The sequence below is a fragment of the Xiphophorus maculatus genome, chromosome 17 (genome assembly GCF_002775205.1).
Source record: "Xiphophorus maculatus strain JP 163 A chromosome 17, X_maculatus-5.0-male, whole genome shotgun sequence".
NCBI lineage: Eukaryota > Metazoa > Chordata > Actinopteri > Cyprinodontiformes > Poeciliidae > Xiphophorus > Xiphophorus maculatus.
Genome location: NC_036459.1, coordinates 13,723,468 through 13,750,276, shown reverse-complemented (window position 1 = coordinate 13,750,276; position 26,809 = coordinate 13,723,468). Strand labels below are relative to the sequence as shown.

Genomic DNA, 26,809 nt, shown 5'->3' with positions numbered 1-26,809 from the left:
AGTTGAGACGGAGATAGGAGAAGGAACTTGAAAAAGTTCTTATGTGTGGGATTAAACATTTAAAAGTATATCCAGACACTTGGGAGCGCAAAAATACCCAGCTGAATAGTAACATTTAGAAGGTCAGATGCATCAGATAAATCTCCAGTGGTAGCTACAGGTTCCTACATAAGTTATTCTCAGCTAATGTAGCAGTTTGGAAGAGATAATACAACATTTAAGACAGAGTAAACTAGGGGTAAAAAAAAAAGCATTTGTTCAATTGCTTTTAAGACAAATAGAGATTCAGCCAATCACATGGAGGCAGCTAAAAGCATTCAGGCTTGCTGAAGCTCAAAATGAGAACAGAAAAAGCAAATGAGTGATTTTTTTAATGCGTTAGGATTGTTGGGCCGAGTATCTCAGAAATCACTGCTCCACCGGGAAATGATCCAGTGAAAAGACAGAAAATATCCAGTCAGAGAAAGTTACTTTGATGGACACGCCTCATTGATGTCAGAAGAAAATGACCAAGACTGGTTCAGAATGATGGGAAGTCAAGAGAGGAGCAAATATCCACTTGTTACTATGCAGAATGCCCTCTCCAAACACACAATACATCAAACACTGAAGCAAAATATCACAGAAAATTGAGAGAACAATTCACACTAATTCACACTGGCTTAACACGGCTGGACAATAACAGATTGGTCCAATTATTCTTAGTAGTCTTGTCAGAATTTGGCCTTATGAGCATGAACGCATAAATCCATCCCACCTTGCACTGAGGATGATGGTGATAGAGTAGTGGTATAGGAGAAGTTTTCTTACCAACTGAGCATTGTTTGTGCATCTTTGATGGATACTTACAGCAGAATAATGCACAAAAGCTCAGATCATCTCAAACTGGTTTCCTAGACGTGACGGAGGGGTCACTGTACTTCAATGACCTCAAAGGTCCCTCAATCTCAATCCAATAGAGGTGGAACAAGATATTTGCATCGTGGATTTGGACCCAAATCTCTGAGGAATCAGCGACTTGGGAGACCAGACACAATCATTTATGAAACTGGGTTCTGGAATAGATACATTTCAGAACGTTTCACGTTTCCCTGCGGCCATTTTTGGTTTTTTTAAATGATGACATCTAAACAATATGTCTCTCTTTCCCGCACTCTCACAAACAGGGCGCCATTCCGTGTGTTTTTGTTTTGTTCTCTTGCAGTGTTACAGCGCCACCGATTGGCCCGGCATATCTACTACATCATTTTCTGTGGGGCCACATCGTGACGTGTGGACATGCATTGTTTTGTTAAACGTTTAGAAAAATATCTGTGAAGCATTTGTCAAAGATATGGGTTTGTTAAAAGTAAAAGCTTACAAAGGCAGATTAAAAGCAACACATTGTACTGTGTATGAATGAAAAACAGATGCCACTTCAACGGTGCCTCCACAAGAAACCAAGACAGAAAACCATTGATTCCCTCTTAGCTGAAGTAGTAATCTGTCTTGGATCGCGTGCGATTCCTCAGCCTCACTGGAAGATAAAGATGAAGGGAAAGGGGGGAAGTGGGGTTGGGGTGCTACAGCGGTAATATCAGTCTTCAGCCAAATGGATATACATGAATGGCAGGCTTTTTACAAACAATAAGAATGTGGTTGTCACAGATCCGTGGGAGACAAGAGGAGGATGAGGCCTTGTCGATTCGCCCACCGCTTTGGGAGAGGAAAACGTCTAACTGGTGCAAAACGCAGCTATCTACTGCTTGCTGATATCGCTTCTTTATAGAGATTTGAATCCTTAAACTGAAGTGCCCTGCGTGACGTCTCCCCCCCACGAGCATATTGCTGACAATTACAGATGCGATTAGGCCTTGATGTGTGCAGGGTGGGCAGAATTTAGAGTGTTGCGTAACTAGGAGCTGCCCATTCCAGCTCAACCTGAGCGTTGTTTGGCGTTTCTGACAAGTCATTGTTTTGTTTCATCTCGTCAGTGCTTTGAACTGCGAAGCGCCAGCAGGGGGAAGCGCGATTATTCAGCTAAACTCTGCAGAGGAAATTACAGCTCTGAGACAGCAGGTGCATGGAAAAAATACTCCTCCCGCCCCCCCATGCCTCAGGCATAAACAGGTGCATGGGCATGGAAGCACATATGCCAAAATGCGCATCTGTACGTACCAAAATAAATAAATATAGCACGCGTCACAAAAATAAAGTCACATTTTGTCATTCTGAATAAATGCACAAATCCTTTTCCTCCTACAACCCCTGGAAAAAAACAAAGCAAAACATAAAATACAAGCAGCACAATCACTCTGTGACACAGATCCGCACATGATCTCCCAAGAATGCAGCAAGCGAGCATGCAGGAGCTTTTCCAGACGAGGTAATTCTGTTTCTGTTTGTTTGACGGAGAGGGAGGGGGAAAAAAATAGGAAAAAGATAGAGGTAGAGGAGGGTGGGGGTTTAAATCTAACATAGGAGGCCCGTGGCAGAGCCCCCAGGATCAAATTCAATTCTGGCAAGATACACATTAAGCCCCGTCAATCACAATAGTGCCCTTGGAAAGCAGCAGAATGGTGATGAGAGCAGCAGGGGAGTCTCTTTTTGCACGAAAGCGGGGATGAACCTTTCTTAAATCTGGTTTGGCACATTCAAGAACCTGCATCATCCTGGGGGGTCCCCTGTACTCAACTCCATCGCTCATTTTTCAATTCAAGACCATTTATATTCACTAAACAGGTCGCAATTTACATCCTCAGGCTGCACAGATGTCTGCATAAGGCACCTCTCAACCACAAAGGTAACATTTACAAAATATGCCATGACATATACACAACTATAATACCAAAGATAAAATACAATACACTATTCATCTTCAAAATTATCTTTAATTTAAAATTTCTCTGTGTAAAATATTCAACTCTGATTTACATTTTGCAGAGATGAGTTATTGTTCATATATGCTATTTATGCTCTTTGCTTATGAAGCTATTGGAGAGAATATGAGTAACCTGCTTGATGGACGGTAATTGTTAAAGGGATGACTATTACTGAGTATTGAAAACACAATATATCCCATCACCTTCATGCAGATGACATTCAGCTGTATTGCTCCTCCGAAAATGTCTCTTTTCAAAAACAATTCAATGCTTTCTTATTCAAAAACGCCTTAGCAGCTTTTAAGATATTTTACTTCTTATTATTTGAATCATTTAGTTACACATATTTTAATGTAACTGTCTTTGTAATAAATTTTCTATCTGTAAATTTCATTTATTTACCTACTAGGCCCTTTATGAACAAACAAACATGTACTCTGACATAAACACTAATAAGAGCCAAACCGGTGACGACGTCTGAGGTTTTTTGGAGACTTATTTTAGCATGTTGCGGTCTGCTTTGGAGTGAACTAGCTTGAATGTCCAGACCTTGGCTGGGAATGTCTCATTTGTAGTCATATTCGATCCAAATGAAAAGCACATTTAACTCAGTAAATCAATTCACTGAGTGAAACACATTATATAGATAAATTATACACACACTGGTTGTTTAAGTCTTTGTGTTAATTATGATATTTTTCTACTTACATTTAATGAAAACATGCAAGATTTGAATATTACACCAGAACAGTAACAAAAAATATGTGGAATTGATGAAAAGGATGTTTTATGCATGCTTAAAGATCATCATTTTCATATTATTGAATTATAAATCTGCACCATATAAAGTTATATGATCCCTTTCTAGTGTCAAAAAGTAGCTACAACCTGCTTTCTGAAGGCCTCAGACGGCTTTTTGGATCCCACTGTGGAGTTTACTCTACTTCCAACAGTCGGGAGCGCAGCAAACTAAACGTCTGAGGTTTAAACAGGGCAAACCTCTGGAAAAATGCTTACTAGCAATGTTCTCATGTGCACCTGATGTGATTTCTCTTTGTGTAATTTTAGCCATTTATGTGGGAATGAATCGCATTTGTTCGTTGCCAAAAATTACCAGCTTCTTACATTTAAAAAATAATTTATAATTTAATTTAATAATTTAATTTTAAAAAACAATTAGATTTTGTGTTTTATATTGCTTGATTTGATCACTGTAAACCCACTGTTGTAGCGTGGCAAATATTTTCCAAAAAAAAGGTTGCGAAAACTTTTCAAAGGCACGACCCGTGGCCCCGATCTTTCATCCCCACTGTGTACTACGAGTATACGCCGCGCTCAGCCAAATAAATGCATATGCTTAATCTCTCTTCACTTTCAGCAGACAGGAAAATTACATGCTGTTCCACTCGCAGCTTGACTTCATTGCAGCTGCAGTGGAAGCGACAGTTAGCCTATTTACTTTTATTCTGGACTTGTGCTAATTATCTTAACTACACAAGTAATTATCTTCCACATCAAAGGGCCTCGCTCTGAGCCCTGCTGATCCCCTCCCTCCGTCTCTCACTCCCAAACAACCAGCCTGCCTGGCCCCCGACACACGCCGTCGCCATCATCACGTTTCCCGAGCCAGCTGAATCATGACATTAGTGGATAATTAGCCGATCGCCTGACTGGGTTTGATTTGGGGGGGGGCAACATGTGACGAAGAGAACCGTCTGGCATCAGAGCTGCCGAATTTTGAGAGATCACGGAACCGAGACTGAAGAGAGATCTCGCATGTTTTTACCTGCACAGACGATCTGCAAATGAATTACATCTGCAGGGATTGTCGTTTATTTGTTTTTCACTATTTGGCTGTAACTGTGTAGATCAATGAGTTTTTTTTAAACTCAAGCCTTAAAGGAATGAATGTATAGCAAAAAAAAAATAAAAAATAGGAATGTAGAACTCATATTTGTGTGCGTTTGATTTTTACTCACATTATCTGCCTTGTCTGTCAATACCTCTGGGCTACAGACAATAATCAGGTCAACTGGCGCCAAGCACAGATCCTTCATTAACAGTATAACTGTAATCTCTGCAGAAAACATGCGACTGCTGGGGGGAAATTTACATGGAGTGCATTTAAATTCCTTTGAAGTTGTTTGTTTTGCTCACCTTGGAAACACGCTATTTCTACTTCTCTTCTGCGGTGCGGAGTAAACGCACCCCATAAATATTTATCCACCTTGAGCCCATGCTATTCTGGCCCGGTGTTTTCGACATGGCCACTGGAGATTGGGCCTATCAGGACCCGCCGACGAGAGAGGGGAGGAAGAACAAAAAAGAAGAAGAAAAAGAGCAAAAGAAGAAAGCTTGAAGGAGAGAAGTGGTGCTGGAGAATATTTTTGTGCAGGTCCCAAAATGGAAAGTGGAGGGTTCGCGAAATGTTTAATGCAGAAGAATGGTTGCACGGTTCAGAGTCTGTTTCCTTTACAAGTCACCTCACACGCTCATAAAACTTCAGTCACACAAGTCTAGGTGCTGCATTTCTTTTTTTTGTGTGAGTTTTGGTGCTCAGAGGAAGCTCTTTGAAGCTTCAGACTCTAAGAGAAAAACACCTGGTGATTCAGTCCAAATAAACCTTGCAAATGTATGAACACCCCCATTAAATTTTCCCATTTTTCTTTGATTGTCAGCATTTTATGTGCTACAGCATCACAAAGTAGTGTGCAGTTGTGTAGTGGAAGGAACAGTCAGACATTGCTATTAAACATTCATGCAAAAAAAAAATCTATATAAAGGTTGAAACCTATCACTGAACTTCACCCTGAACACACCACTACCACCTAAAACACGGTGATGGCAGCATTGTGGTGTGGGAGTTGCCTTTTTAAAGCTCCATTTCTTTCTCATTAGCTTCCAGACATCTTTTGCAAATTTTCCAACGGACTCGTATTAATTTTAAGGAAATATTTTCTGTCCCTAAAAATCACATCCGTATTCAGTTTTATTCACTGTAATCAAAATGTTTTTTGTTAGAAAATGAGGAATCTTTTCACCCACTGTCCAGAGGTATTATTTCCCACCTAACTTTTTAACACGTTATCATATTTCAACCTCTGACTCCAGTGTATTTGATTTTATGCTAGACCTACACAAACTAGTGCACATAGTGGAAGAATAGTTTGGGAAATGTTTTCACAAATTCAAAGTTGGGAACAAAAGAAAGATAAAAAGTGTGTACATTTTAAATAAACCCACTTCAACCAAATCTCTCCCTCTTCCATAAAACTGTGTTGATAGCATTATGCTGTTTAGAAGCTTTTCCTTGGTGGGACAAACAAAGTGGCTCAGAGATGATGGGGAAACTGGGTGAAGCTAAATGCAGGGTTGACCCTCCAAAAACAAAATCCCAAACAAAGCAAAAAAACAACTTTTCTCAAACCAACCTGACTGAGCTTGAGGCTGTTTTTGCAAAAAAGAACCAGTAATTAAAATCAAACCTAAAGGTATGTTTACGGACTTTCGTCTCAAATCTGAGGCTTTTCAAGTTAAAAGGAAAGCAAAAACTTTAGGAATTAGATATCTACAATATTTAGGCTTTTTTTCAAACTGTTTAAATCAATATAACTTTATTTCAGGCTATACTTGAAAGCAGCTCTGACGTCTCAGATCTGCTGTATTTTAAATAGCTGTTGCAAGAAAAACCTATTTCTAACTACTGTATGCGGTTTAGTTAGACATGTTAGTTATGAGCAGGTTCAACAGTAAATACTTTCTTGTAGACGTTCCCTGACCGATAAAAATCAACACACATTCTTACCTTGCAGTCTTATCTCAACACTGGGCTAATTCAAAAAAAAGTACTGCAAGTATTTAAATATACAGCAACAAATATATTCAAATATCTAACTGAGATTGAGTGCTTCTGTTAAACTGATCTTATTGGAAGAGGTAACAGAGGTTGGTACTGCAACAGCTTTGGCAGGATATTTATTTTTAGGAATCTTTCCTTACCTGCAGTCATCCGCCATTATCATCCAGGCTGAGCTCATCATGATGCCAGGCTGACCACTGCTTCCTTTTGTTCTCCTCCAATGTACTGAAAGTATTGATCTGACCTCTCCTGGTGTTCCTGCCATTTTCTCTGGGTGTTTCCGCTGCCACAGAGCGGTCCAGGTTAGCTGGCGATGGGAGCTCCTCTGTGCTACTGGCTAACTTCAATCAAACTCCAGACATTTCTGATAAAAAAAAAAATATATATATATATGGCAACGAATGAAACACAGTTTAGTCCACATTTAAAAGGACAAATGTTACTTTAGAATTTAATCAAAACTGTTGCCACGCATTCAGAGTTAAATTAAAAAAAACACTTCTGTGATTCCAAAAGGTAAATTATATGTTGCATTTCATATTATTCAAGGTTCTGCAAAGAGTAGATGCTGATCTGACCATAGCAGTCTGCGATAGAGTGAATCTGAAGAAGCTCTGTTTTTCCTATGACAATCATGAACAGAATGCTCAGGGTTGTTTGTAATTTTACTGTTTTCATGTAAAGTAACAGTTTTGCAAAGTGTAGAAATGCACAGAAAATGCAAACTGTGGAATCCACAAACTGAAACAGCAATTTTTTTTTTTCTTAAAAATATTCCTGCATGTCTGATTCTGTTTGAATAAAGCGCTTTGATTTCTAAAAAGTCATAACATTGAAGCAAATGTCCTTCAAAGGTGCCCGTATCGCTAACATTTTCACATGATCGTCAACACAAACTTAAATGTATTTTAATGCAGTTTTATCTGATTGACCAACATAAAGTTGCACATAACTCTAAAGTGTATGGAAAATTATAGTTTTGATCACTTTTACATTTTAAAAAAAGTCCTGAAAACCAGAGTGTTTACATGCACTTGACACCTTCAATCTATGCAATGACCTACTTAAGTAACAGGTCAAGTGGTAGTTTTATAAAATACATAAACATTTCTCCATATCTAGAAAAAACAAAGGTGAATTCCATGTTTTTTCCAGAGTTTGTTCGAAAGTCATCGTTACATCAAACCATATTCATGTGTCAGAATGGCTCCATTTGTGACAAACCTTAAAAACCAATTTACAAAAAGATGCTTACCATCCAACCGAGCTGAAGGCTTTTTTTTTCTCTCTCTCTTTTTTTAATGAATGGGCAATGAACTCAGTCACCAGACTAATTTCTGTTCATTTCCTTCCAATTTACAACTTTGCCCCACTTTTGTCTTACTCGGGTCACATGAAATGCAGAGAGAAAATCCGCTAAAGTTTGTGGCTGTAAGCGTGACGAAAGGCAAGAAAAGCCGAAGAGGTGGGGAAACTTTTCGCGAGCGCAGTCAAGCAAACGTCAAAAACACACACACACACACACACACACACACACAGCGGCACACATTACAGCACGAACTTGTGTGGCTGCTCGTGCCTCATACTGACAGCGGCCCTGCGTGGGAGCATGACACTTCCTCCCCTGAACTCTGGCGACACCTCTGCCAAAGGTGGGCTGGATTATACATCCAGAACCGTGTCACACACACACACACACCTGCAAACCACAGGTTTCCACAACACTGCAGCTCTCCACCTGGATGTTATTGGCGCCCGCTGCACCCTAATGAGCCCACTTCAGCTCAGTCAAAGTCATCTGATGACACTGATGTGGGGAGATTGATATTCACGCTTGACTCGCCGTCCTCTCCGCTCAACTGCGGTGTTTACCTCCCCACACAATTAGTATCTGTTGAAGACAGACGAGAGAGGGATGGAGACATACTCCTCTGCTGCTGCTGCTGCTGCTGTTTGTGCGACCACATTAGCTCCAGTTGTTTATGAAGATGGGAGATGTCTTTTAAACGTGTCTTGAAGGTGGCTCTCCATATCACGGGGCCCCCGCCCCCATTACCGGCTCATTTAATCCTCATAAAGCGGGCTTACCTCGCTGAATGTCAGAAGCGCCAAATGACTAAAGCTGCGTCGGGCTTAAGTAAAAAAATGCCTATTTCAACAGATGGCTGCAGAATTTGCAATCAGAGGCGAACCCGGCTTCGGCTTGTGAGGTCGCGCGTCATCGACGGTGGTGAGCGGGGTTGTGGAGTTGACTCCAGGAGCGGGGCCCTGCGGGGTCCAAAGCCTGCCCACACAGCAGCACCGTGTCCAGTCCCGTTCAGTTTCACCTGATCATTAGCATATAAACACGTAAAGCAGTTACAGAGGACGGCTGTGCGCTCACTTTGTTGAAGGAGGAGACGTGCCAGCCTCTGGCATAAACAACGTTTTTGGCTGGTGTGAAGGAGGGCCACAATCAAAACCAGAAAACCGTGTCTTCCAACTTGATATAGCAACAATTCGCATTCTTCCCAATTTGACTCTTTGCCGATTCAGTACAGTTTATATGCTGATTTTTAATTCCCCAATTGGAAGAAGGAGAAGGAAAAAAATGTGGCTCTGGCTGAAAAGAGCAGGTAGACATGCAGGTCTGCTGGGTTGGTGAACGAGGTGGGAAGCATTTTTTATGTAGTACCACAGCGACCCCCTCGGGACAGCACCGTAATTGCAGCCTCTTCTGTTCGAAGAGATAAGCTAATGGCAAATGTGTCTTTGTTAGCCAAAACAATAAGAACCTCGCGCAGTTTCTTAATTCAAACTTCACAATTATGATTCATTGCAGTCCAGATAACACATTTATTCAACTTTGTTTTTTTTTAAATGCGTTTTATGTTTCTATATTCTTCACATGTTGATTTGCGCTGTAAACAAACTTTTTCCCGGTCAAAATTCACATACCTTAATCATAAGTGCATAAGCTAACAAAAAAAATAATAATAACCAACACAGTTTCAATTTAAATGAATTCACAATTAGCTACCTGTTGGCTTCTTGCTGCTCTAAATAGACTCCTTCTTGTTTTAGGTGTGTCTGCTCCAGCACACCTGACACAGGTCATTGTTTCTCCTCCAGCATGCCGTAAAGTGCTCGTTAATCAGCCATTTATTTAAATCAGGTGTGCGGCAGCAGATTTTTCAATATATCGAAATAACATAAATCTGAATATCTCCAGGTCGTTTTTTTCAGTTTCTAAAAAATTGTCTGAATTGGTCATTACTAGCAATCGTGCTATGAAAAAGTTGCATTTTTCATTTGTTACTTTGTTTAAAAAAAAAAAAAATTAAAAAAGGGATGTTTTTAAAAGTATAAACCAATTTCTGGGAAGATAAAATGACTGTAAACATAATTTTGTTAGCTATAACAGAAAAAAAGTTGGTAAACTTCCCCATCACCACCCAAACTTAACTCAATTTTGTTGTGTGTACAAATGTAACGTTAAATTATGGCATCTATTATTAATCACCCCCAAAGCCACAGAAGTCTTTAATCCAGTTCTTAGCATAATGACTCATTTTCAACCAGAGATGAGAACAATTGATGAAGGCCGGTGATATTCCAGCACAAAATCTCTTGAAAGTCCTCCAAGGCACTTCGTAATACCTTAGATATGAGACTTATGACCAAAAACCATGGTTAAATTCAAAAGCGCAGTCATCCGTGACAGTAAAAAAAGGATGATTTCACCATCTAGAGTTATATTACAAAAGGAAAAAGTTATAAACAAAGATTCCAGCAGCTCCTTTATTAATTGAAGATCTAAGCTGAATTAATGTTTCCAAAACAAAATATTGTGTTTTCTGACCTCTATTTTTTTTTTTTTTATCCAAACACAGCAAGTCATGTTTTTGGCTCAATTTGCCCTGTGAAATATGCCTTGTTTTGGTTCCAAATTCTCAAAAGGTGAAGCCTGTGTTTTTACATTACAATGCGACTTCACAGGAACTTTTAACAAAATTCAGACTTCATAGTTCAGTTTTATTGCGTTCCAGAACAAATGTAACTTTCCTTGGTTTTTGTGTCTTAATGCAGCCGACTTGCAATTTTGACTTCCTAGATTGGTAAAACAAACTTTTGATGTATTTAAACCAAACAGCATGAATCTCTGCGTAACACAAACGCAACCGTGAGTGTTTACTTTTAAGCACGCAAAGTATCAAATGTACTGAAAAGGACATCAAAAATCACTTTCACTTTGTTTATTTTGTATTTTTATTGTTCTTTTACTACAAAAAAAGTCCCAGCAATATTCTGTATGCCCCTCCCATTAAAAAATAACACTACAGTAAAGTACAAAATGAAGTATATCAAAACTACCCGGTGCTACCCAGAAAAAATAGACGTTCATATAAAAAAACAAAACAAAACAAAAAACAGAAGAATTGTCTTTCAAGTCTACAGCTACAAAAGTTAGAAAAGGGTTACATTTAAAAAAAAGGCAGATATTCACCACAGAATGTGTCACTTCACAATCACTCTGCATGTCTTTCTTCACATATAAAGTAATGCAAGTACTTTACAATAAGTTAACAGAGGCACATTCTTTTACAACAGCAAAGCAACAGTCAAATTGTTTTCCTTAAAAAAAAAATAAAAATAAAAAAAAAACAGTTGACATTTTTTTCTTATTTTTTGGCAACAATTTCTCCGAAAAAGAAAAAAATAAAAATAAAAAATAAAAATCACACGACAAAAACAAAAAAAAAATCATCTGGGTAGCAACATTTTTGGTTTCTTTAGAACAAAATGTTCCGTGTTTACGACAGACCGTGAGCTTTAGACGCACACCGAGAGTCCAAAGTGGTGCAATCCAATGCACGATAATTTGTGAAATACGCATTTGTGTCCACAGATATGCTTCACGCCTTAAAACATAAACGGATCACGGATCAGTTCGCCGTGGGATTAAATTAAGTCTCATGAAACAGGCCTCGACGTTGACGGGTCAAATCGATTTATAATCTTCCGCGACAAGAAATTGATTTGTTATCGAATGAAAACTCATTCCTACACATTTTCAGAATGACTTCATTATTAAAATACTAACATATCAAAATGTAGGCTTCGTTTGTTTTACTGTCACGTCTGTCCAATGCTTATTTAACAACTTATTTGCGAACTGAATTGAGCTTTTGGCCCCCCCGACAGAGACAAACAGACAGCATACAATGTATTCAAATATAAATACTGTATTTATATGAACAAAAATATACCAAAATTATTTTTCATACAAGAAAATAAAATAAAATGGAAGTTTACAAAATAATAACTTAGACAAAAACAAGGCTTTTGGAGTTTTTTGTTCTTTTTCTTCTTTTTTTATTTTAAACAAGACACTTGAGCCCTAACTTTCTATTCTTTTCGATCATTCAAGCAAAACTTACTAAATATTTAAAAAAAAAAAACAACAACTGTACAGTACCAACGGCATGTTTAACAAATAAAAAATAAGTTAGTGTCAGGCAAATGTACAGGTTATTTACAGTTTAAATACAAAAGAAAACAACAGACGTAAAAACCTGTGGGAATGACGTAAGCTTAATAGGTTTTTATTCAAATTAACGGGATTCTGTAAGGCAACCAAAACAAACTACATCAGCAATGGCAGAGGAGGTGTTTGGATTGAGAGTGGAGGAGGAGGAGGAAGAGGAGGAGGAGGAGGGGGGGTCGCCTCCACCTCGGCACAGTCACAGGGCTGAAAGAAAGGGTGGAGAGAAAATACGGACACATTCATTTCTGACACCACCTGTTACAGCAGGTGCCCAGTAAACATCGAAGTCTCCCGCAGAGACAGAAGGAGGGGAATGAGGAGCGAGTGTGTGTGTGTGTGTGTGTGTGTGTGTGTGGAGGGGGGAGAAGTTTTTTGGTTAGTGGTCTTATCCTCAGTCGACGTCGCTGAGGTCGCTGACTTGCTCGTCCTGCACCAGGCTCAGGTGGTTCATGGCGCGGCTGAAGGCGATCTGGACCGCTTTGCGGATGCTGGAGGTGCGGCCTTCCATCAGCTTGATCTTGTCGATGGTTTTGTCGACGCCAAGAGGAACCATCTTGGACCTGGGAAGCCACTGCCTGGAGATCCCAATGCTCACAATTATTTTTTTTTCCCCTCCACCAAATCACATTTGCAGCAATGACTTGAGTGTCTGAGAATATTCAATTTGTAACCCGCGACTTTCTGTTTCAGTACGGTATAAATCAGGAGAGTCCAAACGTTCTGTCATGTACTCATGGTACTCTCGGGCCATGAAGAGGAAGAAAAAAGAAACCTCAAAACACAGCAAAGTTGTCTGATTCTTTTTGTTTGATCCAAAATGTAAAAATAGATTTTGCACGTTTACTGTATTAACAGACAGTAATCAAGTTTTCAAATCCTCTTAGGCTACGTTGAACAAATTTAATCTGCTATAAGAACAGGGTTTTGGTCAATTTCTTTCAAATTCTTTGCTGTATTTAGCCAAATGTGATAAATTAAACAAAAGCTGGTTTGGGTGCAGAAATCTTGCTTACAATTTTTCAACTGAACAATGTCTTGCTTATTATAAATTATTGCACAGAGACACGTACGTTTGTCATACTTAACATAATTCAAGAAAATTATGTTGGTAATAATCTTAACCCGATTAAAAATGTCAGAGTTATGTCAGAAAGTAAAATTAAAAAGTCCTCCTACCATCACAAGTGTAAACATTTGGAGTTAGTTAAACTCTACAAGGATTCCAACGATGGCGTACTGGGGCCAATGTAGGTAGAGTAAATCTTCACCAAAACAAAACAAAACAAAAAAAAATGAAAATTTGAGATCAATTTCAGAATTTTTCTAGAAAAAGAAAGAGAGAAAAAAAGGAGACATTTCGGAGCTTCAAAAGATAAAAATTTGAAACCCCCAAGAAACAACTTTTTTCTAAAAAAAAATCATAATTGAGATTTATCTCAACATTTCTGAGCTTTCTTCCTGAAAATTTTCAACTTTTTGGAGTTCAGAAATGCTCTTGTTTCTTCTAAAAAAAACCCGTCTGGGATCAATCTCAAAGTTTCTGAGTTGGCTTTTTTGGTGGAAATTTACTGTCTTTTCTTACTACAATGGCCCTAATGCGTCGTCACAGATTCAATCTGACACAGGGATAAAAACCCACTGCAACAGTGAGAGAGGTGTATTATTCCGGAAAAATATTTTTATTGCTGTTATTATTTTAAATAAAACCTCTGCAAGAAAACTGAATTTGGGTTTTCTGCAGTGAGTTTTTTTACTTCATTCTACAGAAAAGATGTAGGGAGAGTTGAAGAGCACAAGAGAAACTTCGCTCCATCTAGAAAGCTTTGGCAACAAAAATAAACAATAGAAGATTGCTAAAAGTAGTAATTAAAAACTGAATATACGTAGATAGATAAATACGTTGTATTTTCCTCAATTTTTTCCAGCGAGAGATTCCAGCAGAAGACGAATTTACTCTGAAGGCGTTCTACACAACCTCTGCCGACGCTCGCCGGTAATTGTGGCGCGTGCTGCACGTCTGAAATTGCCCGGCGTCCTTTCGCAGTATTTTAATGGGAGCCGAGGTGAACATATCAAGTGCCTCTCGAGGCGAGAGCCATTTGTTTTCTCCTGACAACTGATGCTCCGCAGCCAGAGGAGAATAACGATCAGCTGACGGGGAGGTTGACAGGTTTACCCTTGTAGGAGCCGGCGTCGGCCTAAATCACTCAGACGAACGGGGCGGCACTCACCAGCTGCGCTTGTTGTCGAAGAAGAGGACGAGGTGGAGCTTCTCCTCGGCCTTGTACTGCATCTGCTCTCCGATTCGGAGCACGTCCATGGGGGGGATGGGGATGGACACCCCGTTGTGCTGGCAGCCGACGCGTGGCATGTGGGGGTCGATGATCTGCCACGCAGCAGTGGAGGGTGGGGGGGGATTGGGAGACACAGCCGAAACTGTTAACACAAACAATCCTATGCACACCGCTAGCTTAAACCAATGGGATTACTTGTTGATTTTGTGCGATTGTCATTTGTTAATAAAGATTACATTAAAAAAAGAAACCCAATTGGATTTCTTTCAAGGCAAACATCAAATAGTTGATTTGGAGTGCCATCTAGTGGACAAACGGTCTCAATTTCTTCCAACTTTCAGGAAGACTGTTCCAATTTGGCTTCAGTGAGTCCTGAACGTGAAGGTGACATTTAAATAGGATAATAGCAATTAAAAAAATAAAACTCACCAAAGCAGGGTAGGAAGGGTAGCCACTGCATTTGGCCCAGACTAGCTTCAAAGGTTCCAGGGCAACTGTTGCAGCACTAGCCGGCATCCAGATGTTGCTGTTGCCGACCTCTACGGAAGCGGGAACGACACCAGAGAAGTTAAGACACAGAGAGACGTGTTCTCAAAACTGTTAGTGGGAAAATTAGGTACAGCGAGGAGCGAACGCTTAAATTAGCCAGGAGTGTTTAAGTACTTAATTTGAAAAATGAGAGATTGAGACGAAGGTAAGATGACGGTAGGGGGGGCGCCCAGGTGCGGACTGGTTTGATGCCGACGGTGGCAGGCAGGGAAATAAATAAATAAACGGTCACTGCCAACACTCAAAAGACCCTGGCTTGTAGCGGATCCTCGTTTCCAAATATGTTTTTGGTTTTTTTAGCCATGAATTGAAACCAGATGTCTGCAGGTTTGATCACATTAAGTCTGAAGAAGATTAAGATAATTTAGAGATATCTGCAGACATCAGGGATGCTGCTAATCTATTTAGTCCAATAAGTGCCTTGGTCTCGCAAAAACATCCGTTCCCCTTGAAATTTTCCTTTTGTCACATTAGAAGTAAAACCTCCTGTGTTTTTTTATGAAATACTAAAAACAAAGTCGTGCATAACTTTGAAGCACAATGAAAAGGCTCTTTGCTTGGTTTATTTTGCATTATTTGAGGGAAACTTGGTGCACAGCAGTGATCTTTACTCCTTCCTTCTATTTTTGTGTGGGGTACCCTGAGGCTATAAATCGGCCAACTTCTTTTTCTGACAATGACTACACCCAGAGCTCCACTGAAATGGGTTAGAGCAAAGCATATTTAGCTAAAAACAAAAGACGGCATAGTCAAAGCAAACAGCTAAATCAAATTAGGAAGTTGCGGAAAGTCCTAAAAATGTATTCATTCGACTGATTTTGAGCCTGTTCTTTTTTATTTCACAAAAATCCATCAGTGTTGAGCCAGGAGAACTGAACAAAAGCACAGCATTCTTTTTAGATTTTAACCTGACAAAACGCAACTTTTTGTTTTCAAATAATGTCTCAAATCTGGAGTTTGTGCTCATTTGTAGTCCTAACATGACAAAACTACGTGAAAAAGGTCAAGGGGTATCAATCCAACGAATAAGAAACATTCGAGGTATCATTCATCATAATTTTTTAATTTATATTAGCTTCTCAGAAAAAAAGCAACCATGCATTAAAGGTACACTTCAGAAACTTTATCAAGCTGCCTTTGACCAGTATTTATTTACCTGCAGCAATTCTAGCAGCTTTGGCAAAGTTCCCCGATTCAATGCAGGCAATGAGTTCCCTCTTATCATCCACAGTGTTTCTTCGGACTAAAGCTGGTTTCCCCATTCCACATTTTGGAAGACTGAGAATGGTGCTGTGAGCAAAATGTACACACACAAACACACAGATGAAAACAAGCTTACTTGGACAAAACCTTTCTTTGGATAAACAGCTGTAACTAAAACATAAGGGTGAGCCTCAAAGGTTCGTCTCTCATCTGTGTTTCTGGCCGTCTGACCTGGCGCTTCCCTGCAGACTGCTGCATGAAGATATGGAGGACTCGGAGGCACAGCGCCGTCGCGGCTCCACCACTCTGCTGGGCCGCCGTGTTTTTTCTACTTCTTTCTCCTCGGCCATCCCCAGGAAACCTCTCGACAGGCCTGCGAGGAGCCAGAAGACAGAACAGCACTCTCTATATCTGACAACTAGATGGTAACATTCTGGTTAGCCAAGAAGAAAGTTTTGGCCTGTGGTCCAACAGATTCCTTACTGAATTGTTCACCAATAATAGTTCCTAAGGATGTTTTTACCAGTATGTAGTCTTTTCCCGGGAGACGCCCCCTCCTCTGTGTGTTCAGTCTCCTCTTCCTCCACCTCTCTGCATCTGCTGCCACTGCGCTTCCTCTTCTTGCTATGAAGCAGCGTCTCCAGCCGCGGTATGACAACCGAGAGGAAAGATTTGGCGCCGAGCTGGGAGCCGTCCTTATTTTCCCCGTCCTGCTCGCCTGACCCGCCGTCGGCCCCGTCGTCCTCCTTGTCTTCGCCCTCGGGCGGCCCGTGCGCTCCGGCCGCCTTCGACTTGCGGAAGACGACGGCCGTCCGGTGGTTGGCCGCGCCCGTGGGCTCCGCAAAGGTGGGCGTGGCCAGCACGCTCACGTCGCCGTCCCACAGGGCGCTCTGGAGGGAGTGGCCGTTGAGGCGTGGAGCCGAGGACAGCAGCTCCGCCGCGTCCCTGTCCAACCTCGGTCGCTTGCCGCGAGTCTGTTCCGCGCCGTCGTCGATCGGTTTGAGGGTGGGGGGTTCAGAATTGGCATCCGAGCGGAGGAGTGGGGGTAGAGCGTCCGGCGGCTCCAGTTTAGGAGGAAGAGACTTGTCTCCTGTGGAGTGGACATCATGGAAGCACAGCTGAGTGGAGGCAGAATCACCTCATCTCCATCAATCAATTCTAATTGATTAAATGACCTTTTGGCTTGTGAAAAAAAATGTTGTGTTTTTTTTTTTTTTTTGAAAAGCTGGTTATTTTTTTCCCCCCCACCATTGCACTCCTTGAGTTTCCATTACTAAGAGTGAGGTCAGGCGTTTTAACATACAAAAATAAAGTTATAATATTCCAAGACTACAGTCAGAAAATTACCAGAATAAAGTTAAGTAAAAAATTAAGTAGCTATTTTGTGAGAACTTCAACATGACAAGACAAGTAGCAAAAAAAATAAAAAATAAGGAAAGTTGAGCATTTTGTGGCGCTATACTTTGGCATAAGCTTTACAGATGAGGAAATACTTAATCTTCTAACACATCAGCGTCAAATTATTGTCACATACAGGACATCGAAATGATTGAGCAAATGACAAAGTCAGAGTCTCTTTAAAAAAGAAAATCACACAGATGTTCGTCAGGTCTTTATAACGCACAGTTTTTTCTTTTAAAAATAAGTTTATTCTTGTAATTTGAATACGTTCTTGTAAACATGCGTCTTTGCTTTGCTAGCATGGTGACTGCATTTTGTAATTCAACAAAAATTCTCGCAGCCTGGCCCTGATACTCCATCGTACGACTCACAGAAGGGATCATTTTTGTCTTGTCACTTGTAATTTCAGTTTTAGAAAAGAAAGCAAGAAAAAAAAAATGTTACAGGATCTGGTATGAAATTTTATTTTTAAGCCAAATAGCCCATGCCTAATCTCCATCCATTTTCTTTTTATAAAATCTGACCATCTTCTCTGTCCCAGAAAAGAAAAGATGCATTCTCCTCAATTCTAGGTAACGCGAAGAAGAAGATATGACGGGATCTTAATTTTTCAGCTAGCAATCTTTAACCTGTCAGCACAAAACAGTCAAAACCTGGAAAGTGAACATTTATGTTGTCTAATACCAAGTCCAATCAGCTTTATGTCCATTTAGTTTTTGTGATTTCATTCTCCTTTCGGGTAATTTCAAAATATTGTAGTTCCAACACAATTTTCCATGTCAAAATTTCACACTTTTCACAATGCAAATTTCCAAGTTCAGAAAGCGGTTGCACCTTTCCTCCGCTTCAGCGCCACCATCGTTGGCGTGGAAACCTCCACACGTTTCAGTGTGGCTCAGTCAGGAAGGACAACTTCATAGAAGTTGTTTTGAATCAGCAAGCCTTTGAACAACTCGAGTTTAAAGCGAAGCCGTCCTTTACAGCACACAAATCAAAGCCGGCGGGTTTCGTTTTATCACAGCTGGTGTATTTCTCTATATCTTTTGACGGCTTTTTATGAATACAAATGAAAGAATAGGTTTTTTTGTATTTTTTACACAACTGCTCTCCTTTAATGTTTCCATTTTTACAGCCGGCTCAAACTAAACAGGCCGTAAACACACATTCAACACCATAGGATCACAAGTACAACAAAATCTGTAACATTTTAAGCAAAACTCCATGAACCACACAAGAAGGTTTCTCAAATAATTATATTTTGATTTGTGGGAGAGAATTCAGAGTCCGGTGTTAAGCACTTGACATAATTCTGTGTTTGAAACACTTTGGGAGGAATGAGCCAATCCCTTTAGTCCCCTTCTGATTTAACTTCCTGTTTCATGATCTCTCGTGAAACCTGAATCTGTGAGACGCATGCATGAAGCTAAACAGTAACATTTGACCTTTTCCAAAAATCATTTTGGTTGTTTTGTAAGACTTGCATACACTTTGCATACGGTTCATGCCAACTTGAATGACCAAACTGGAATTCTTCTTTTGCAATTTGACAACTCCTCAGAACACATTTGTATTCAAGGTTCTATTTCAAGAAGGTGAAAATGTTGCTTGCACTTCAAATATTAACTATTAAAAGTATTTTTTGGGGACGTCATGTGTGGCAATTTCAGCTTTTTTGTAAGACCACGTTGTGGCAAAAACAAAGCTTTAAAAAAAATTGCAAGTTTGACCGTAACTTTTTGAAAAAGGTGAAAAGAAATCTGCTAATTTTAGGCACCAAGAATCACAAAAAAAAACATCACAACCTCCTGGAAGGACTGAAAATCCAATTTAATCAAATGCTTCCAGGAGTCTAATTGGCCAATAGAGTCCAGCTCAGTATGAACACAACAGGATAAAAATCTTGGGAATTTTAATGTGTTGGAACGGCTCAAAGTTCAAACCCAGGTCTAAAGCAGAATCTGCTTGAAAAAGATTGTAAAAATGTACTGCAGAGAAAAACTGGTTGGAAATGAAAACTTCTATTCTCCTCTACATGGATAAAACAGTTTGGAACCCATCGACAAAAACCTGTTGAAACAAAGCCGCATGTTCAATCAAGTGATATTTGTTTAATTAAAAAAGGAGGTTGTTGAAGTCATCCGGTATAACACAGTCACTCTAACCAGATGGCCTTTGAGGTGCAGTTTACATAAAACCGTCTTTATGTGTTATCAAAATGTGCCACACCTCCACTCCTTAGAAGGACAAATTTCTCCTTCAACCTGCCTTTTGTTGCTTTAAAGAAACATCCATCACTGTGACAATTAATCAATAAAGCTGTCACATATCAATAACAATGTTGTCTCTGCCTTTCAGGAACAAAAACTGAGTAAAACAGAGAATGCATACGTACCTTCGTCATCTTGAAAATGCCCGTTGGGTTTCTGCCTGTCCTCTGTGGATTTGTCCAGCTCCGGAGGGGACGGAGTGGCTGCGAAGGCGGAACTGTGATGGTGAGAGGGCAGAAGTTTCTTCAGGCTGATTTCGTTTCGCATGTCGTTGATGGTCTTCTTAAGCAGCTTGAGGCGCTTGCTGCGGGACGGGCTGGTCTTCATGGCGCAGGTCAGGTCGAACTTCTCCAGGAGCAGCTGCAGCTGCTTGTCCAGGGGAAGGTGCTCCCGGTTGGCCGGCACCAGCAGACGGTCCACTGAGGGTACAGGAATAAAAAATAAAAAAAAAAGAGAGATTCAGTAGAAGATCGACCAACCGTTTCAGACTGAACCTTTGAAGACAAAGATTCTCACCGTCTTCCCAAGAAAACGACGGCGGCGCTTTGACTTCGGGGGCTTCCGACAAGTGCATGCCGTTCTCGGCGTCGAAGCCCATCTGCTCCACGTCCCGCCGGGCCTTCCTGAGCAGGACGCCGCCCTGGTCTCGGAGGCGAACGGCGGCCCGGTAGAAGTAGGTGTCCTTGGAGTTGTATTTCATGCAGTTGTCGACGATGAGGTTGAAGTCGGCCTCGAACTGGTCCAGGTTGGTGTAGGCCTGGGCGTCGATGCGCTGCCGGATGGTGGAGAAGTCCATCGGGCGTTTGATGTGGTCGAGGTAGTCTGGAACCTGCAGGAAGTATTTTGTCATTGACACAATGTCACTGGAGGTTAATATTAGACTTCGGAAGGAGATTTAAAGACTTCATGCTTGAAACAAAATGCAGCGCCCAACGTGGGGCTCGAACCCACGACCCTGAGATTAAGAGTCTCATGCTCTACCGACTGAGCTAGCCGGGCTTGGCAAGCAAACTTCTCAAGTGTCAAATTCCACTTTGCAGGAAACCGCATTGCGTAACCCGGGCTCCACCAGGTGGGCGGCTGCGATTTATGACCTGAATCACGGCTCAGTGCGAGACTGAAGCCAGCAGCTGCAGGGTTCCACAAACTTAAAAGAGACAACGTAACTTTATTTTAAGAAATATACTCTATCCATATTCAAATCCACAAAACTGAGATGCTTTTATTACTTCTTACAGAAAATTTCATTGATCCCACCACCAGTTGGGATGTTTACATAGCGAGTCGCTGCATATTAGTTTAACAAATCAAACAATTTGATGCCGAGGTTTACGACAAATGTTTTCTTTTTTGTCACAGTTTAAATGTGGCTCGCTAAAAATGTATTAAGGAGGTATGTGGAATCTTTGTATGAGTGTATGACTGAAACACAAGACAAAATTTAAGGCCTGTGATTAGCCAGCCCAACTTACCTTTTAATTAATTTAAGGCCTTGATTTTAGATAAAATGATCTAAGACTTTTTAAGGCTACGTGGACTCTTCAAATACACAGGGAACGTAGAAAAAGTTAGATAAAAATGTACCTTTTTAATTAGACAAACACATGGATAAATAAAAATTAATGGATAAAATTAGATGAATGGAAAAAGGATTGGTTGGATGGTGGAGCGTACAGAAAATTGATGAACGGTTGAATGAACAGTTGAATGAACAGTTGAGGGGACAGATAGAGGAATACAGTCTTTTGGGAAATGCCAAGAGGAATAAAACATCTTCTTTTCTCCAATTATCCAAACGTGGTAAAAGTCAAATCAAAGCCCAGCCTTGTTCATAATGCAAGGAACCCTAAAAATAAAAACAACATGTTCAAGCCTCTCTTGTAGATCACCTCATTGACATCCACAGGCTGGGTGAAGATCTTGGCCTGGTCTTTTGCCTGAAGTTGGTCCAACAGAGCCCGGAGCAAGATGCTAAACGGCGTTAGCTTCATCTCCAGGACGGTCTCATGTAGCTTAATCTGCAACAGAGCCATGAGGAAAACAGAAATATGAGGGAACGGGTGAAAATGGGCCTGAAATTTGTCAATGTGTCCTCTCCTACCTCTTCCCGCTTTAGCTTCTCCCTCTTGCGAATCAGCTCCAGCAGCAGTCGAGCTCTCTCCAGGTCGTGTCGGAGGCGGTGCCATTCCTTCAGCTGTTCCTTCAGCGCTCTGCTTTCCTCCTCATTGTGCCTCTAAGGAGGAACAAAAAAACAAATAAAAATGCAATAGGTGAATGCAGAAATTATGAGATTTAAATAATATAAGGAAAAGCAACAAAAAAAACAGATGAGCATGTGAATCGTACCGGCTGTGAGTTCTTCTGTGACTGCAGGCAGGTCTGAAGGCGCCTGATCAGGGGGACTCCGTTCCTAGATCGCCTTTTCAGGGTCCAATAATTTAGGACCAGTTCCACAAAGACTCTCTTCTTCTGTATGGACACCTGGTTCAGAATGGTCTGGAGCCTTAACAAGGCACAAGAAAATATATTAGAACCAGTGAGATAGAACAAGGTGAAAAGTATTCAGAACTGCTTTGTTTTTTGATCATCAAATAACAGGATTAATACTGGAGTTTATGTAAACTCAACTTCCCACGATCCTCTTTCATTTTAAGGAAAGAAAAACGAGGTATAGGAAAAAAGGACACATGGGAAGATGGAATGAAAACACAAGTAAAAAGAAAGGAAAGAAGAAAAATGGAGGCATGGAGGAAGGAAGAAAGGAAGGGAAGAAGGAGAAGAAGGGTCAGATTAAGGAAGAGCAACAGATTAAGTAAAGACAACAGGAAGGACCAAAGAAAGGAATGTAGGTATGCAACAAGGTAGGAAGGCTGGCAGGAATGTGAAGGGCAAAAGGAAAACAGGAAAGAGGAAAATTAGAGTGGAAGGAAGAAATAAGGACACAAGAAAGAAAGAAAACATACAAGAATGAAAATAGGAAGGAAACAGGGCAGGACATAATTAGGATAAACACATAAAAGTAACTTATTCTCTAAGGTAATACTAAACTCAAAACACCATTCTTTTCAAACCTTTAGAATAAAAAAACACTTATGGTTCAAATGCTTTACAGAGCCTCCACTTGATTATACCTGTGAGCAGGAAAACTAGGCACAGTAGCAGGAGCTGCAGCCTCACTTTCCTCGTCAGGTTCAGGCTTCTTGCTCTTGCCTTTCTTCTTTTGCTGCTGCTTTCCTTTGCAATGTTCTTTATCATCTCCCCTGCCTTTATTCGCCCTCTTACAGAGTCCGTTTTTCCGCTTGGCATCTTCGTAGATGGAGAGCGGCCTCCTCACACATCCGTTGGGCGTGTGCGCTCCACAATAGGCGGTCTTTTTGACAGAGAGGATGGGCTCCCCCGTGTCCGTCACCTCGTTGATCGGCTCCATCTTCATGAAGAGCCCGGCCTTTTGGGCGCAGGTGACGTGGAAGGCCGTGTAACAGTTGGCCTTGTGGCACTGGATGCACGCGCCCACGCTCTTCTCCTTGCAGATGTAGCAGGTGAGCTTCCAGCGAGCGGACGGGATCTGCCCGATGCCGTCGATGGGTTCGATGAAGGTGGTGTTGGCGAAGCCGACCTCTGGCACCCAGAGGGCGCAGACCACGTGGCCCCACCGATCGTCGTCCGTCTTCTTCACTGCTCCCCCCTTGTTGGGACAGAGGATGCAGTCTGCCGGCTGGGTCGGCGACTGGAGGCAGTGTCTGCAGAGCCAGTGGCTCTCCGGGACGTAGGGGACGCCGTAGCACTCCTGGTGCACGGACACGCCGCACATGCCGCAGAACAGGATGGTGTTGCTTTTGTGGCACTCGCCGCTCATGCAGATGGAGCAAACCGCGTCCTCGTCGACGGCGGGCTGCTTCTCGCTCGCTTGGTCCAGACTTTCCAGGTGAAGCTCTTTCTCGAAGCGGTCGATCAGGAACTCGAAAACGTTGTGGGATACCTGACTCATCCCTTCGCTTTTGCGTTTTTCGTTCACCAACTCCAGCCAGGCGTAGTCCTCCTCGTCCATGTCGTATTCCGTCTCCTCGTCCAGCTCCTCCTCCGTCTTCTCTATGTACTTGTAAAACGAGGCTGGGCGCTTGGGAACCGCGGGAAGGTTGTATTCGACGACTCGAAATTTCGGCTCGGGGAGCTTCGGCGCAGCGGGACTCGCGGCGTGATGCCCGCCGCCCTCCGCGTTGCCGGCGATGCCCAGTGCTGCGTTTCTCTTCTCCTGGTTGCTTTTTAGTCTGGCCGACCTCTGGCGGACCTGCTGCTGGGGTTTGTCGGCGTTCTCCTTGTTGCTGGTGCACTCCATCATCTCCTGGATCATGGGGTCGTCGTCAGAGATCACGTCCAGCTTGTCGTATATGCTTAGCCGGTGGATGCGGCCGTCCAGCTCGAACTCCACCATGCGCTGCGCCTGGGCGTAGGTCAGGATCTGCTTGTTGGGAGAGGGCTTGATTGGAGACTGCGCCCTCTGCGGCACCGCCGTCCGGTGCTGCCGAGCTTTCTTCTTCATCTTGACGCTCCGTGATGCTGTGGAGTGACAGACGGAAGGTCATTTTTGATAGCATGGAAAGTTTGAGGTATAATAACCACAAAATTCAAGGTGTTTTGTAGGAAGGCCATGACTGACCAACACAAATTAGTGCAGGATTGTGAAGTGGAAGGAAAGTTATACATGATATTCAACATTCTGTATTTATTTGTCTCTTTACTTACTACCAAAATCAGTTGGACTTTTATCTAGCTGGTTATGAAATAGTTCAAGAGCGCATGCAGAAGAAGCAAGGTGCAATGCAAATGCTCAATTTAAGGGATCAAAACAGAGCCATGGCTTATATTTCTGTCATAATGCAAACGTGTTGCGTGAATTTTATTCTAAAAGCTAAAATTGCAGATGGCTGAGGTTCAGATATTAAAAGAACTATACTAATAACGTCAATTGAAACTGACTGCCAATTTGCTTTTTGATGTTAGGATATCATCAATGCAAAATTAATACCAGTAATGGCTAGGGATGGGCAGTTATATTGTTTTTTAAATTATTGTGATAAATTTCTTAACAAGATAAAAACTTTGATTCAACGTTGCCGTGATAAACTCCAGTTAATGATGTTTAAAACCCCCAAAACCGTCCACATTGTCGGGATTGTTTGTTTTACTATTTTCTCCACTGTTTGTTCAATGAAAGTATCAATAAATATCAAAAGATTTGAGATTATTAGGGTAGTTGCAATGTACATTTTTAATATAAATTATGCTTGTTTTGTATGACTGGTATTGAGAATGGAAAAGATTGGTGTGAGGAAATGGTTTGTGTTGCAACTAATACCGTCGCTGTAGTAAATTCCTGTTCAGTCTGTGTTTTTCTTTATTTTTTGAATGAATACAAAACTTGACTATGCGTTTGTGGCCGATGCATCTACGGAGGTTTATCTTTGCAGAACGCAAATACTGAAGGACAGTGAAAGGATACACAAGTGGATTAATGAGTGAATGAGTTGAAGTTGAATGAATGGCTGGAAGTAGGGACATGGATTAATAGGTGAATGCAACAAAATTAGATCAGTTAATGTTGCAGATGCAAAATTGAGAAAATGGAATAGGCTGTGAGGTCTGGGCATTTCCTCTACTATGGCCCCCATTCCCTTTTCTCAAACTTACTCAAACCAGGAAAGTACTTAAATCAACTTGAGCAGTTTTCCACATTGTGATATTCAGTAAGGCGAATAAAATGGCTAAAAACTATCTTTTAGTATTACTTTTTATGTAAATAAACGCACAAAACACACGACCCATCAGCTATGCTAGTACTTCAAAGCTCGGTGATTAGCTATTCTGTAAACAGTATCTCAGTAGGGCGTTAGTTAGTCAGCTGAGGCATTTAAATGCAATGGGTGGTGCCCAATGAGTGCTTTCACAACATAAATGCACACGGAGTTGACACTTTTTACTCACTAATTAGCCTCAGGAAGAATCTGCTAAGATGCTAACAATAACGTAGGCTAACTAGCATCAGAAGCTAACCGCCCCCCCCCGAAACGGACCAAATGGCGTCAAAACAAACCAAAAGCCATTTGAAACAATGTTGCCTAATTCAAGTCAAACATCTGGCTAATATGAAGCCCACGGGGCGCACTGCGCGACTCCAAAGCGCAAAAAAGCATGATAAACGAAAAGCACATACCTCGGATAAACGGGCAGTTTTGCTAGTAGGTAGCTAGCCAGCAGCCTTATAAAGCAACGGCCCGAGAAACGGTTCTCATTCCCTGCGCAATGTTATCATCCAGCGGAGGGGGGGAGAAACACTTTGGTCTTTTCACCTACTGGTAAAACAGAACGAGGTCTGCTTGGCGCCCGTGCTGGTTTTTGTGCAGATTTCTACAGAGAAGACACAGTTCCTCCCTTTGTAGGCCATTCAAAGGCTGCAGAGGCAAACAGCAGGAACAGCAGCGTTACAGGACGGAACATCCCCCCAGCACAACAATGCGTTTATCCAGCAGCAGACAACTCCCACTCGTACGCACAACTCTACGCATGACGCTGGAGGTCATGTTGGTGAGGATTTCATACAAAAGAGCCCCCCCATCTGTCACACAATCGATGCATTGCCCCCTTTTTTTTTTTTTTTTGTCAGTCCAGGCTAGCCAAACACAGACAAAGCCCCCCTACACAAAGCCTTCGGGTAGGGGTGCAGTGGGAGTAAAGCTGTGACGTGTTTTGTTTTGACTTGGCCAAACGGAAATGGCTTTTAAAAAACCAGCAAGTCACGGTTTGGGTTAATCTCTAACCTACACAGACAGAGTCGCGGGTTTAAAGCCCCA

At 41.5% G+C, this 26,809-nt stretch overlaps 1 protein-coding gene and 1 non-coding gene across 3 annotated transcripts; both read right to left on the bottom strand.

Annotated features, from left to right (window-relative positions):
- Positions 1 to 10,940: 10,940 nt before the first annotated feature.
- Positions 10,941 to 26,584, bottom strand: brd1 (bromodomain containing 1). Of its 2 annotated transcripts, none has more exons than XM_023350202.1 (13): positions 26,313 to 26,584; positions 23,093 to 24,518; positions 22,308 to 22,464; positions 22,063 to 22,194; positions 21,851 to 21,979; positions 20,478 to 20,790; positions 20,087 to 20,380; positions 16,817 to 17,383; positions 16,525 to 16,666; positions 16,247 to 16,380; positions 14,971 to 15,080; positions 14,479 to 14,633; positions 10,941 to 12,822 (listed from the first exon to the last, which is right to left on the bottom strand). In XM_023350202.1, the coding sequence occupies exons 1-13, from the start codon at positions 26,401 to 26,403 to the stop codon at positions 12,639 to 12,641; spliced, it is 3,834 nt and encodes a 1,277-aa protein (XP_023205970.1). In that variant the 5' UTR covers positions 26,404 to 26,584; the 3' UTR covers positions 10,941 to 12,638. The 2 variants fall into 2 exon arrangements, with proteins under 2 accessions (XP_023205970.1, XP_014331522.1); XM_014476036.2 differs by having other exon boundaries at positions 26,173 to 26,401.
- Positions 20,888 to 20,960, bottom strand: trnak-cuu. Its single transcript has one exon. It is a non-coding gene; the product is annotated as a tRNA-Lys (tRNA).
- Positions 26,585 to 26,809: the final 225 nt, after the last annotated feature.